The 13,449-nt window shown below is 32.2% G+C and overlaps 1 protein-coding gene across 1 annotated transcript in view; it reads right to left on the bottom strand.

Moving 5' to 3' along the window:
• hck (HCK proto-oncogene, Src family tyrosine kinase) overlaps nucleotides 1-12,166 on the bottom strand; it is a 19,354-nt gene extending 7,188 nt beyond the window's left edge. The window contains exons 1-8 of the mRNA XM_073823801.1: nucleotides 11,971-12,166; nucleotides 8,780-8,904; nucleotides 7,363-7,399; nucleotides 4,675-4,771; nucleotides 4,493-4,588; nucleotides 1,767-1,870; nucleotides 1,517-1,663; nucleotides 1,235-1,387 (exon numbers count right to left, since the gene is read on the bottom strand). Of these exons, the coding sequence (XP_073679902.1) occupies nucleotides 1,235-1,387; nucleotides 1,517-1,663; nucleotides 1,767-1,870; nucleotides 4,493-4,588; nucleotides 4,675-4,771; nucleotides 7,363-7,399; nucleotides 8,780-8,896 (751 nt within the window). The 5' untranslated portion in view covers nucleotides 8,897-8,904; nucleotides 11,971-12,166. The remainder of the gene's footprint in view (nucleotides 1-1,234; nucleotides 1,388-1,516; nucleotides 1,664-1,766; nucleotides 1,871-4,492; nucleotides 4,589-4,674; nucleotides 4,772-7,362; nucleotides 7,400-8,779; nucleotides 8,905-11,970) is intronic.
• Nucleotides 12,167-13,449: the final 1,283 nt, after the last annotated feature.

Here is a 13,449-nt window from a genome sequence, read left to right as displayed (position 1 = left end):
AATAAATGATAAAAGACATTGAGGTTATTTTTATTTATAATATATAATAAATATTGAACATGCGTTATTGAATATATATATATATGTGTGTGTGTGTGTGTGTGTGTGTAATAATTATTAAATACTATATATAGTGTATATTAAAAAAATACCAACAGTAAATTTGTAGAATAATAATTGTATGTATGATATATATATATTATCATATATATATTTTTGTTATTTTTCTTTATAATTTATCATAAATATTGAACACAAGTTATTTTATATGTATAAATAAATAAATAGTTATTTTTATTTAGAATATATAATAAATATTGTTTAAAATAAAACATAAGTTATTATATATATATATATATATATATATATATATATATATATATATATATATAAAATACTATATATAGTATATATGTTAAAAATACCAACTGTAATTTTGTAGAATGGTAATTGTATGTATTGAAAAATAAATGACATTGAGGTTATGTTTATTTATAATATATAACAAATATTTGTTCATAAGTTAATATACATATATATTTAATAGTATATATATGCTTAAAATGCCAATGGCAAATTTGTAGACTGGTAATTGTATAAAAAAATAAATAGACAGACAGACATTGAGGTTATTTTTTTTTTTATTTAGAATATGTAATAAATATTAAACATAAGTTATTAAATATATATTTAATAATTATTAAATACTATATATGGTATGTATGTTAAAAATGCCAACTGAACATTTGTAGAATGGTAATTGTATGTGTACATAAATAAATAAAACACATTGAGGTTATTTTTATTTTATTTTATTTGTATTTATAATAAATATTGAACATATTAATTATAAATATTGAATATTTAAAGTTATTAAATACTATATATAGTTTTTATGACAAGTATAATATAATAAGTATATATATATATATAATTGATATGTAGTTGATATCATATGATAAAAGAAAACAATAAAACATTTTATATGTATAATATTAACATTTTTATTTAAAACATTTGCAATAAATATTTTTAATAATATAGTCATTACCCTAACTAAAGGCAGTTTGCAGTTGCCAAATATAAATACTTTCTTGAGTCATAACTATCCATTTTAGTTCTGTATTTTACCCTGGACAAAAATCTTTCAGATCCTACTAAACAAACCACACTGCACAACAATTTATACAGACACATAAGAAATACGTATTGGAGCAAGCAGTATGTGACTTACCCATCCAGACCTCTCCAAACTGGCCTGCTCCCAGACGTTTGTCCAGTTTGAGGGACTCGCGTGGGATCTCCCAGGCGTCTTTCTCCCAAGGTTTTTGAGGTTTGGGATTCAGACAGGGAATAGTGAGAGATTGGCACAACCCATCGCTCTGCTCTGTAGATGTAAAAGTGTACAATTTGTTAATTGCATGCGATCAATCCTTCATGAAAATGGTCAGTAATAACTAAAACTATGTATATTATCCAGTGAAACGTGTCCAGATCTTTGCATTTTGGTACTTACTTTTGTAGTGGCTGACCAGATCCTGCAGGGTGTTGAAGGTGATTCGTGGGGAAATATAGAAACCGCCATTATCCAGTGTGCGGATCTTATAATGCTTCACGGTGTCTCCTGTTTGGTCGCAGTCTCTGACAGACAGAGAGTAGCTTCCTGAGGGAGGAGATACAGATGTTTTTAAGGGCAGATAACAATCTGGTAGATGTGTGGTCGAAGTAAAAATGTTTCAGATATTACACTCCTTATCTGAACGTACCCTGGGTGGTCTCACTGTCTCTGATCATAAAAGATCCGATTTTGTTCCCAGATGCCAGCAGCTGTCTCTCTGCATCCTTTCTGCTGACACCTTTAAAAAACCAACTGTAGACACACACATAAATACATTAAATAATAGATTAAAATTACATTAAATCTCTTATGCTCATTAAGGCTTTTTTGTTGATCAAAAATACAGTAAAAAGCGTAATATTATTACAGTTTAAAATAATGTTTTTTTTATATATATATATTTTAAAATATAATTTATTCCAGTGATGCAAAACATCATTACTCCAGTCTTCAGTGTCACACAATCCTTCAGAAATCATTCTAATATGATGATTTGGTGAAGCATTTCTTATTATTATCAGTGTTGAAAACAGCTGAGCTGCTTAATATTACTGTGGAAACTGTAAAATTGCTTCTTTTCCACAATTCATTGATCAATTTATTGTCTTTGTTAAATAAACAAATATGGAAGCCAGTTTCCACTACTGAATAAAAACAATATAAAAGTTTATTGCACATTTATCTCACAATTTTGACCAAATGTTAAAAAATTGTCTCAGAATTGCATGATACAAAGTTGCAACTGCAAGAAATACTGGCAGAATAGCAAGATAAAAAGCCCCAGTTCAGACTTTCTCGCAAATGCGAGTTTGTATCTTGCAATTCTGACTTTGTTTTCCGGAATTCTGAATATAAACTTGCAATTGTGAGTTATAAAGTCCAGTTTTGAGAGGGAAAAAAGACTCATATGTTCTCAGAATTGAGAGTTTATATCACACAATTCTGCCTTTATTTCTTAGAACTGCAGCTTTATTTTTTTAGGATTGTAGCTTTATTTCTCAGAATTGTCAGTTTATATATCACACAATTCTGACTTCATTTTTCAAAATTGGGAGTTTATAGCTTACAATTCTGAGAAAAAAAGTCTTATTTGTGAGTTTATATCATGCAATTCTGGCTTTATAACTCACAATTGCGAGTTATGCAATTCTGAGAAAAAAGGTCAAATGAAAAAGGTCAAATGGAGTTTAGATTTCACAATTCTGACTTTAGAACTCACAGTTGCAAGTTTATATAATGCATTTCTGACTTCATTTCTCAAAATTTCTTAAAAGTCAGATTTGTGAGTGTATTCAATGCAATTCTGAGAAAAAAGTCAGATTTTTAAGTTTAGATCACAATTCTTACTTAATTTCTCAAAATTGTGAGTTTACATCTCACAATTCTGACTTTATAACTCACAATTAAGAGTTTATATCACGCAATTCCAAGAAAAAAGGTAAGATTTGTGAGTTTATATTTCGCAATTCAACTATAACTCACAATTGCGAGTTTATATCAAGCAATTCTGAGAAAAAAGGTAAGAATTGAGAATTATATCTCACAGTTCTGACTTTATAACTTGCAATTGCAAGTTTATATCACACAATTCTGACTTCATTTTTTAAAATTGCGAGTTTATATCTCACAATTCTGACTAAACTCACAATTAAGAGAGTATATAACATAATTCTGAGAAAAAAAGTAATATTTCTGAGTTTACATCACGCAACTCTGACTTAATTTCTCAAAATTGCGAGTTTATTTTTCGCAATTCTGAGAAAAAAGGTAAGAATTGTGGGTTTATATCTCGCAATTCAGACTTAACTTGCAATTGCGAGTTTATATCATGCAATTCTGAGAAAAAAGTCAGATTTTTCAGTTTATATCACAATTTTGACTTTATAACTCAAAATTGCGAGTTTATATCATGAAATTTTGAAAAAAAAGCTCAAATTTGTGTGTTTATATTTTCGCAATTCAAATATAACTCACAATTGTGAGTTTATATCAAGCCATTCTGAAAAAAAAGGAAAGAATTGTGAGTTTACATCTCACAATTCACACTTTATAATTTGGAAATGCGAGTTTATATCACGCAATTCTGAGAAGAAAAGTCCGATTTTTCAGTTTATATCACAATTCTGACTTTATAACTCAAAATCACACATTTCTGACTTAATTTCTCAAAATTGCAAGTTTATATCATGGAATTCTGAGAAAAAAAGGTAGGATTTGTGAGTTTATATTTCACAATTTGACTTTATAACTCACAACTGTGAGTATATCACACAATTCTGAGAAAAAAGTTAAGAATTGTGAGTTTATATCTCGCAATTCGGACTTTATAACTTGCAACTGCAAGTTTATATCACGCAATTCTGAGAAAAAAAAATATGATTTGCGAATTTGTATCTTGCAGTTCGGACTTTGTAATTTGCAATTGCAAGTTTACATCACATAACTCACAATAATGAGTTTATATCATGCAATTCTGAGAAAACACGTCAGATTAGTGAGTTTATATTGCGCAATTCGGACTTTATAACTTGCAATTGTGAGTTTACATCACGAAATTTTGAGAAAAAAGTCAGATTTGCGAGTTTATATCTTGCAGTTTGGACTTTATAACTGGCGATTGTGAGTTTTCATCACACATTTCTGACTTTTTTAAGTCTCACAATTCTAACTTTATAACTCACAATTGCAAGTTTATATCTCACAATTCTAAGAAAAGAAAGTCAAACTGGAAACTGGCCTCCATAAAGTATCAGTTTCTTAAAAAATGAAAAATAATGACAACTTTTGAATTGTGTACAAAAATGTTGAATAGTGTGCACATACACACTTGAGTTATATATTATATTATATTGTACACAAACTATATTTACTCACTCTTCAGTTTCCAGAGTATCCTTGGCAACATAGTTACTGGGAATAAAGCCCTCCTGACCAGTGCTGATCAATGCTGCTTTCCACCATTCACCTGACCTAAACACATCAATCAAGCATTCAATCAATTACAGAACCAGGATACTGCATGCTAAATCCTCATATAAAAGGACAGGCCTACTTACTCCTGAAGGATTCTGAGTCTTTCTCCTTTCTTGAAGCCCAAGTCGCCTTCATGCATAGCTTCATAGTCATACAGAGCTATGGCGATGTTCTCTGAAGCTAAAGGCAAATGGAATCTTTAGTGTGAAAGAGCTGTGATCACACATTCACTATGGTTTCTGAGTAAGAAACAGACTGCTGTCACATGATAGTGTGTTTAACAACACTTGACTTTCGATTATACCACGATCCCAACCGGGTACAAAGGTTTTCAAGCAAGTATAGTTTAATAGTGATTAAGGCTGAGAAATAAAGTCTGTGTAAAGACAATCCTAAACACATTATAAATGTTAGAAATGCATTGCTGAAAACTAATTGAAATTGTGTAGTTAGAAGAGTTTTTCACCATTTTTGTGTTCAGAATTTTTGGGCAGGTTGGAAATCATGTCTCGATGATGCACTGGAGCCACTAAGCATGGGCCCTTTTTTTTTTGTAAAAGTCAATTTTTGTCAATTCTTTCATTGTTTTTTTTTTTTTTTTTTTGATTTTTAATGAACTGTACCATAAATGTCCTATGTTGTGACATAGCAAATAAAGAAGAAAATAAAATACAAATAGCATAAATAAATGAATACATTTTAATTAACACATTTTTTCCCCATGACTTGTTGGACAATTTCAAGACAAACTTGGCTGTCAATCATTCAAAACTGCTGAAAATTATATCATTTGTGACCCTGGACCACAAAACCAGTCATAAGGTTAAATTTTACCAAACTGAGATGTATACATAAGCTCAATAAATAAGCTTTCTATTGATGTTTGGTTTGTTAGGATCGGACAATATTTGGCCGAGATACATCTATTTGAAAATCTGGAATCTAAGGATGCAAAAAAATCAAAATACTGAGAAAATCACCTTTAAAGTTGTCCAAATTAGGTTCTTAACAATGCATATTACTAATTAAAAATTACATTTTGATATATTTATAGTAGGAATTTTACAAAAAATCTTCATGGAACATGATCTTTACTTAATTTCCTAATGATTTTTGGCATAAAAGAAAAATCAATAATTTTGACCCATGCAATGTATTTTTGGCTATTGCTACAAACATACCCCAGCGACTTAAGACTGGTTTTGTGCTCCAGGGTCACATTTTAAGATTTAAGAGTGATATTTATATCTGTCCTATTGCAATGGCTAACTTTTTTTAAAGATATTTTGAGATAAAAAAACAAATCTGTGGTTCTTTTATGTGTGTCACACCATAGGACATTACATCACATTAAACGACAGAAATAGTAGTTATTAAAGTATTTCATTTCAAACATGTCAAAGGAGAAAGAAAAGTTTAACTTTGATGCAAACAACATCAGTATGTTTTTTAAACAAAACAAAGTCATTTTTATTGACAGAATTCGGTCTCTTTGACTAAGTATGTTACTGAAACAGCTAAATATGACTGATATTCACACTATATTCATTAAGATGTGAATTCATTTTTAAAGGCATCATTTTGATTCTGTTTACTTTCTGCATCGTTCTCTTAGGATATCCCATTAATTTTCTGTCTATATTTCGGTGACATTATCCATCACACCAAAGGATGTTTCAGCCTTTTGTGTCAATTATTGACCGTGCTATTCCGAGACACATTTGCATAATTTTCCATGATTATGTAGTTTAACATACAGTTTTTAATTAAAAAAATATCATTTAGGGGTGTTACACCAAAGGACAACAAAACGTAACAATTTGTCACACAGTCACACCAGAGGACATGGCTTTCAGAGACAAAATGTATCAAGTTCCTACGCTTTCAGAAATATATGGATGACAAAATGATTTCCGTTTACTAAAATAGACACTTGTACAATTATGCCAGAGGTATTTATTAACATTTATGCTTTTCTTTTTATTTATAAAACTTGTATTGAACCATGCTTGAGACAGTCGCACCATAGGACAATATTGACATTTGCCTCAAAAATGTAAAAATAAAACTCTGCAGCTTTTAAAACAACAAGTCCATGTAGGACAAAGAAATGTTTTTTTATGATTTACTGTATGTAACACAATATGACAATATTAATTATATTCATTTTTATCTTGCGGTACAGTGAAAATGCCATGCCACGTCAACAACCCAAATGCATATTACCTGTTTGTGGTCATATACAAAATAGCTGTATCTCCTTATTTATATTGATTTATATTTGACTGTTTAGACTGCTGAGTGGGCGGGGTTTCAGCGTTGACACTGGACACGCCCCCAGCATTTCAGAGCAGAGAATACTGCTTTTTTTTAAGACTTTAATAACGAATTTATTTACTTGGCGGGTTTTATCATTCAAATTTGGCTGGGTGGGTAACAACACATTTTTCGATGGTGTGACAAACTGAACACATTTAATATTGCTTCACACAGACTATAATAGCAGGCATATATACACTGCTTGTGTTGCAGCACACATTGAGGCTGAATTAAATGCATGTGGAAAACAGTGACCTATCTGTGCCACCACTAAACCTCAAAACAAGCTATTTTTTTATGTTCATGACACATTTTAAACCACATCACTGTATGTTTTTACACTTGCTCACAAGGTCAGCCATGCTATTTTTTAAAAGTATTCTACTATTTTACAATACTTAAACATTCTGAACAAGATCTATTTACTAGAAATCAGAGATAATTTCACTTACTATCAGTCCCAGAAGCTGGGTTAGAGGTGGTTCTGTTCTGTAGATGGAAAAAGAGGTGCAGTATTTAAAACACCAAACTAGACATTTCAGTTCTCTTTTCTAAGCATAAAAACAGGCCGTCTATCAAATAGAGGATATCTGTCTAAATAAATAAACATCTCAACTCTTTTTAAGGTCATCATGTAAATCAGGTAGAAACCAAGTGCAGAGCAGCGTTGCTACTGTTAACCGAAACTACGACTATGATGAAAATGATACGATGAAAAACTTGAAAAATGAAAATGAGAAAAGTTGTCTTGGCAGCTAAAATTTCTAGAACTAAAACTGAAACAGAAAAAATATATATATAATTATTAAGTGCTATATATATAAATTTATAAATATATGATACAATACATATTGAACATAAGTATATACATAAGTGTATAAATAAATAAATTATATGAAGAGTTCAGATGCCTCTAAGTGCTGTCTGAAATTTTATTCAAAATATTATATTAGATATGTAACCCTGGACCACAAAAAGGGTAAATTTGTTTAAAATTGAGATTTATACATCATCTGCTGATAATGTATAAATAAGAATAAATAAGCTTTCCATTGATGTATTGTTTGTTAGGATAGGACAATATTTGCCCGAGATAAAACTATTCGAAAATCTGAAATCTGAGGGTGCAAAAAGATCTAAATATTGAGAAAATCGCCTTTAAAGTTTCCAAATTAAGTTCTTAGCAATTCCTATTACTAATCAAAAATGTATTTTTAATATATTTACAGTAGAAAATGTACAAAATATGTTCATGGGACATAATCTTCTGCTGATAATGTATAAATAAGAATAAATAAGCTTTCCATTGATGTATTGTTTGTTAGGATAGGATAATATTTGCCCAAGATAAAACTATTTGAAAATCTGAAATCTGAGGGTGCAAAAAATCTAAATATTGAGAAAATCGCCTTTAAAGTTGTCCAAATTAAGTTCTTAGCAATTCCTATTCCTAATCAAAAATTCAGTTTTAATATATTTACAGTAGAAAATTTACAAAATATGTTCATGGAACATGATCTTTACTTAATATCCTACTGAGTTTTGGCATAAAAGAAAAATCGATAATTTTGACCCATACAATGTATTGTTGGCTATTACTACAAATACATCCGTGCTACTTCCGACTGGTTTTGTGGCCCAGAATCGCATATAATATTTAATATACGCAAAGTCAAGATGATCGTACAGCTGTACTTTGTCTCTAAGAAAGTGGAAGTACAGTATTTGAAGCCACAATATGTGCTGAAACCAGCAAATAATGATGGTTTAGCTAAACTCAGCACTTTCCAGTAGAAATCATACTCAGGAATAACCCTAAAAAAAATGTCTTTTCAGTTTAATCGGAAATTACGAAATGCTAGAACTTACAGCTTTGGATCCCGCCGTGGGGTCTTTGGTGTAATGTGCTGTCTGGTTGGAGCTGTCATTGTTGCCCATGGATTTGCCAATGGGATCCTGCTCCGGTTTGGTCCCCACACAGCCCATGTTGAGGCCTGGGGAGTTAACAACAGAACAGTAATGCAGATTGCCCTTGTACACTTAAAAACAGAACAACATTTTAGAATAGCACGTATGCAAAACATGGGTTCTTCTGAGTTCCCACTAAACAGCGGTTGTTTTTGTTAGACGATAAAGCATGTGTGATACAGATTATGATGGAAAATGTTGACATATATGACTCATTTTGTTTTAAAATGTCACATTAAAATGACATTTTGTGGCCTACTGTACAACAAGATGAACCTAAGTGGTAAGATGATACATCAGATTAGTATTTCTGTATTAGTATTTTAAAAGTCAGACATAGATAGGTAAACATGATTTCCCAAAATCCCTTGGTTGAGACTTGAGACCCTTAGTTTTGGGAAATGTAACCTTGACCGATAAATGTAGCGAAAGTCGAAATAACCGGTTTCTCATACTGACTTCCACGTTGAAGGCTGCAGTTCTCTCTCGCCTGTGGTTTTGTCATTAACTCACTCACACATGCACATGCGGAAGCTGCTCAGTGGAAACTGTGGTTGGTTAAAGCCTAATGTTCAAAGCTGATTCAAATCAGCTAGCCTTAACACCTAACACTTTTCTGAGAACATAGCAGAAATTAATCAACCAAAACGTGCAGAGCTGCCTCCCATTACTAAGAGATTCCAACTTGGTTGATTGTTAGAAGGAAAAGAGACTTTTCTCAATTTTGACCGAGAGATGAGCAGAAACCACACTTTTTGTGGTTATGGCCAAAAAATAAAGGACGGTTAACTTGCTTGTCTTGTCATGTGAGTGCAATGTGCTGTTATGCAGGTTTCGTTTCATGCTTGATAATTAACTTATTCACTCTTAATCTGGACATGCATGACCCTGCACAAAACCACAACCGAACACCATATTTTATATCAATGGTCAGTTTGTTTGTCCTGAAGATAACTAGGATGAAGAAGTTAATTGTAGAAATGTCACTGGAAATGCAGATGCGTTCAGCTGAGCGCTGAATCGTAATTTAAGAACTGCTAAAGTTGCGTCCTTCAGTAGACGCAATGACTTTGAGAAACGTGTGGCGCATTTAAAACTTGTTTCCCGTAGCTTGTTCACCCATGTTCTGCTTTCTCTTTATTTGAAGTCGTTTCTTGTGTTGCTTTTGATTTCGAATGCTATTTTTGTCTCACTCGCTGACTTTTTAATAGGATCAGGCTTTAGTGAAAAAGAAGGGTGTTTCATTTTATTAAATGTACACTTGTAGTATACTTCAAAACTTCAAAGTGTATTTTTAAACGAACTGTCTTTGAAAATAATATAATGTTATTGAAATAAAAGACCACTAAAAAGAAATGACAATGCTTCTTAACACTTTAAATAGTGCACTCTGTAATAATGATATTTTTTAACATTATTAATGTTTCACTTTAAAGTCTGATAAAGTACACTTATTTTGTGTTAACTAACATAAAAATGCTTGACAGTAAGCATATTTCAAACGCAGTATGTGACTCTGAACCACAAAACCAGTCTTATATTTGTAGCAATAGCCAAAAATACATTGGATGGGTCAAAATTATCGATTTTTAGTTAATACCAAAAATCATTAGGATATTAAGTAAAGATCATGTTCCATGAAGATATTTTGTAAATTCTCTAGCGTAAATATATCAAAACTAAATTTTTGATTAGTAATAGGCATTGCTAAGAACTTCATTTGGACAACTTTAAAGGCGATTTTCTCAATATTTAGATTTTTTTTTTCTTTTTTTTTTTCAAATAGTTGTATCTCGGCCAAATCTAACAAACCATACGTCAATAGAAAGCTTGCATCTCAATTTAACAAAAATCGACCCTTATGACTGGTTTTGTGATCCAGGGTCACAAATGATTATAAATTTACATATAAAGTCCTACTTGTGTTGTTCAAAAACTGTTAAGTTCAACTAAGAGCACATTTTAATATAATTGCAAATAAAAAGCGGTTAAGTATCCCGAAAACATAATGCATACTCTAATGAAAGGTCTACTAAAGTGTGCTTGTTTTCACAAGAGACTTGATGGTTCTTCAAGCTTTTATTTAGTTAGTCTCCTATCAACCTGTTTAATTGCTGGCCTGATCACAAGTACATTTCCTTCTTCCGACTCTGAATCCGATAACTGATCGTACCCAGAGGGAATTTTAAGATTTGCCTTTAGACAATGTCGCCCATCCCATCCAAAGATTATGTTGTGCTGCAAAGCCCCAGAGCTCAGAGGAACCACCTCCACCTTTCCCACAGAGAGTGCAGGGAGACTCAGAACTAAAGCTCTTTTCATTGAACCACACATGCAAATGTGGCAGTTCCACCTTCCTTGTCAGGGTTCTCTCTTTGTTATTTGTTTTCTCTCCCAGAAACATACTGTTTGCGCAAATGGTCAGAAACACCACGGCTTACTGACTTCAGCAGGATCACATCCAGTAGAGAAACGTGAACTATAACTGTAAGAAGAGTTTATGAGTGTCCTTTTACACCAGGAGATGGATCCTCTGAGGAGGAAGAGAAATATTTAAATGTGTCCTCTGATATGTTCTGTAAAACTATACTGAACTATGGAAGTACCAGTATAACTAAAGATAAAGCATAATATTATTTCACAAAAACATGCAGGTTCCTCAAACATGACTGTTAAAAAAAAAGCATGTAACCTACTAGATTTGACACAGTAACATGCCTTATTTTAATTTAGTAAAAGAAAATGTGATGAAATATGGCTCTGACTGAAACAGATTTTTTCTATTGTAATTATTGTTAACACAGAAGTGACCAGATTCTAGTTAACAGAGAAACGACAAAAACATCCCTGAAAACGAGTAGGGCTACTATTTAAGTTAGGTGAATGTGAAACCTCGTTTAAAAACGAAAATAGCTTTTTAAACAATGATCAAAAAGTCTTTTTTGTTAAATCACAAAAAAAAAAAAAAAACAATTATATAAAAGTTAAAACAAAAAACGATGAAACAACATAAACCCCTATTTAAAAAAAAAAAAAAAAACTTACGTATGTAAACAATACTAAAAAAATACGTATTTGGTAAGTGAACTTACCAGTTCAGTCGCCACCCAGACGAAAAGTAGCCTGTATTTCTTTATTCACAATATCACGCTTTTTGAAAGGGGTGTAGAAATGTTGAAGTCGCTTCACACCGGTTCCTCCATCACAGTGATGCGCTTCTGTGCCTCAGTTACAGTGAGACTGTCGCGCTTTACTGGCCAAGAGGAAGTCAGCGGTCGTGTCTCAAAAACTTCTGAAATGCCTTCCTACGCAACAGTTTGAGGCACCGTGCGCGCTCCCGAGGCAGCTCAGTTTATACATACGCACCGAGCTCGTCCGACTGATAACGAGCTGATAATGGACAATAATAATTGCGTTATTATGACGCTCGAAATGCTGTCTAGTTAGGGCGCCTCAGTGAGTTTTGAGACACACCCTGTAGTCAGAGGAAATCTGTCATGAATATTCCGCTTCAATATCCGCATGCCATATTAACGCAATAATCTTCGTACACTGTGAAACTGGGGTATTTTGTGTGGAGGTTGCAAAAAAAGTTGTTTAAAACTCTTTTGCAATGTCACTTCAGTTCTGAGAAGGAAAAAAAAAAACCCGGCATTGTTCGTTCAAATTTTGACACACAAAGTGAGTGGTTTTAAATATAAGTGATGATAAAATAAAAATAAAAGAAAAAAAACGTAAAAAAAAATAATAATAACAAAGACAGACCTAGGCAAGCTTTGCTTGACAACAGATTAGAAGAGCGAGCTGTGTGTAGGCTATATATTAGTTCACAACCACAGACAGGAACACACAGATGTATTATTGGATTGGAAACAGACAAACAGTTGGTCTGGCCTCACAGTTACATAAGGACAGAATAATCCCCTATCAGATGGTGAGATTAAACACCCTCTTCTTTGAAAAGAGTCCGAGAAACATAATAAACAAGCAAATGCATAAATCTAACTCTTCTTTAATAAACACTAAGCCAAGACAACTTCATTCTTAAAGGAGTAGTTCACTTTCAGAACAAAAATTTACAGATAATGTACTCACCCCCTTGTCAGCCAAGATGTTCATGTCTTTCTTTCTTCAGTCCTAAAGAAATTATGTTTTTTGAGGAAAACATTTCAGGATTTCCCGCCATACAGTGGACTTCTATGGTGCCCCTGAGTTTGAACTTCCAAAATGCAGCTTCAAAGGGCTCTAAATGATAAAAGGGTCTTATCTAGCGAAACGATCGGTTATTTTCTAAAAACATTTACAATTTATATACTTTTTTAATCTCTACACAGAGTACACACAGAGTTAGACGAGACAAGCATTTGAGGTTAAAAAGTATATAAATTGTAATTTTGTTTAGAAAACAACAAATAGTTTTGCTGGATACGACCCTTCTTTCCTCGGCTGGGATCGTTTAGAGCCATTTGAAGCTGCATTTTGGAAGTTCAAACTCGGGGGCACCATAGAAGTCCATTATATGGAGAACATTCCAGAAATGTTTTCCTCAAGAAACATGATTTCCTTACGAC

Source organism: Garra rufa, chromosome 18 (genome assembly GCF_049309525.1).
Source record: "Garra rufa chromosome 18, GarRuf1.0, whole genome shotgun sequence".
Lineage (NCBI taxonomy): Eukaryota > Metazoa > Chordata > Actinopteri > Cypriniformes > Cyprinidae > Garra > Garra rufa.
Note: the sequence above shows the minus strand (reverse complement) of the source record. Positions and strands in the feature narration are given on the sequence as shown.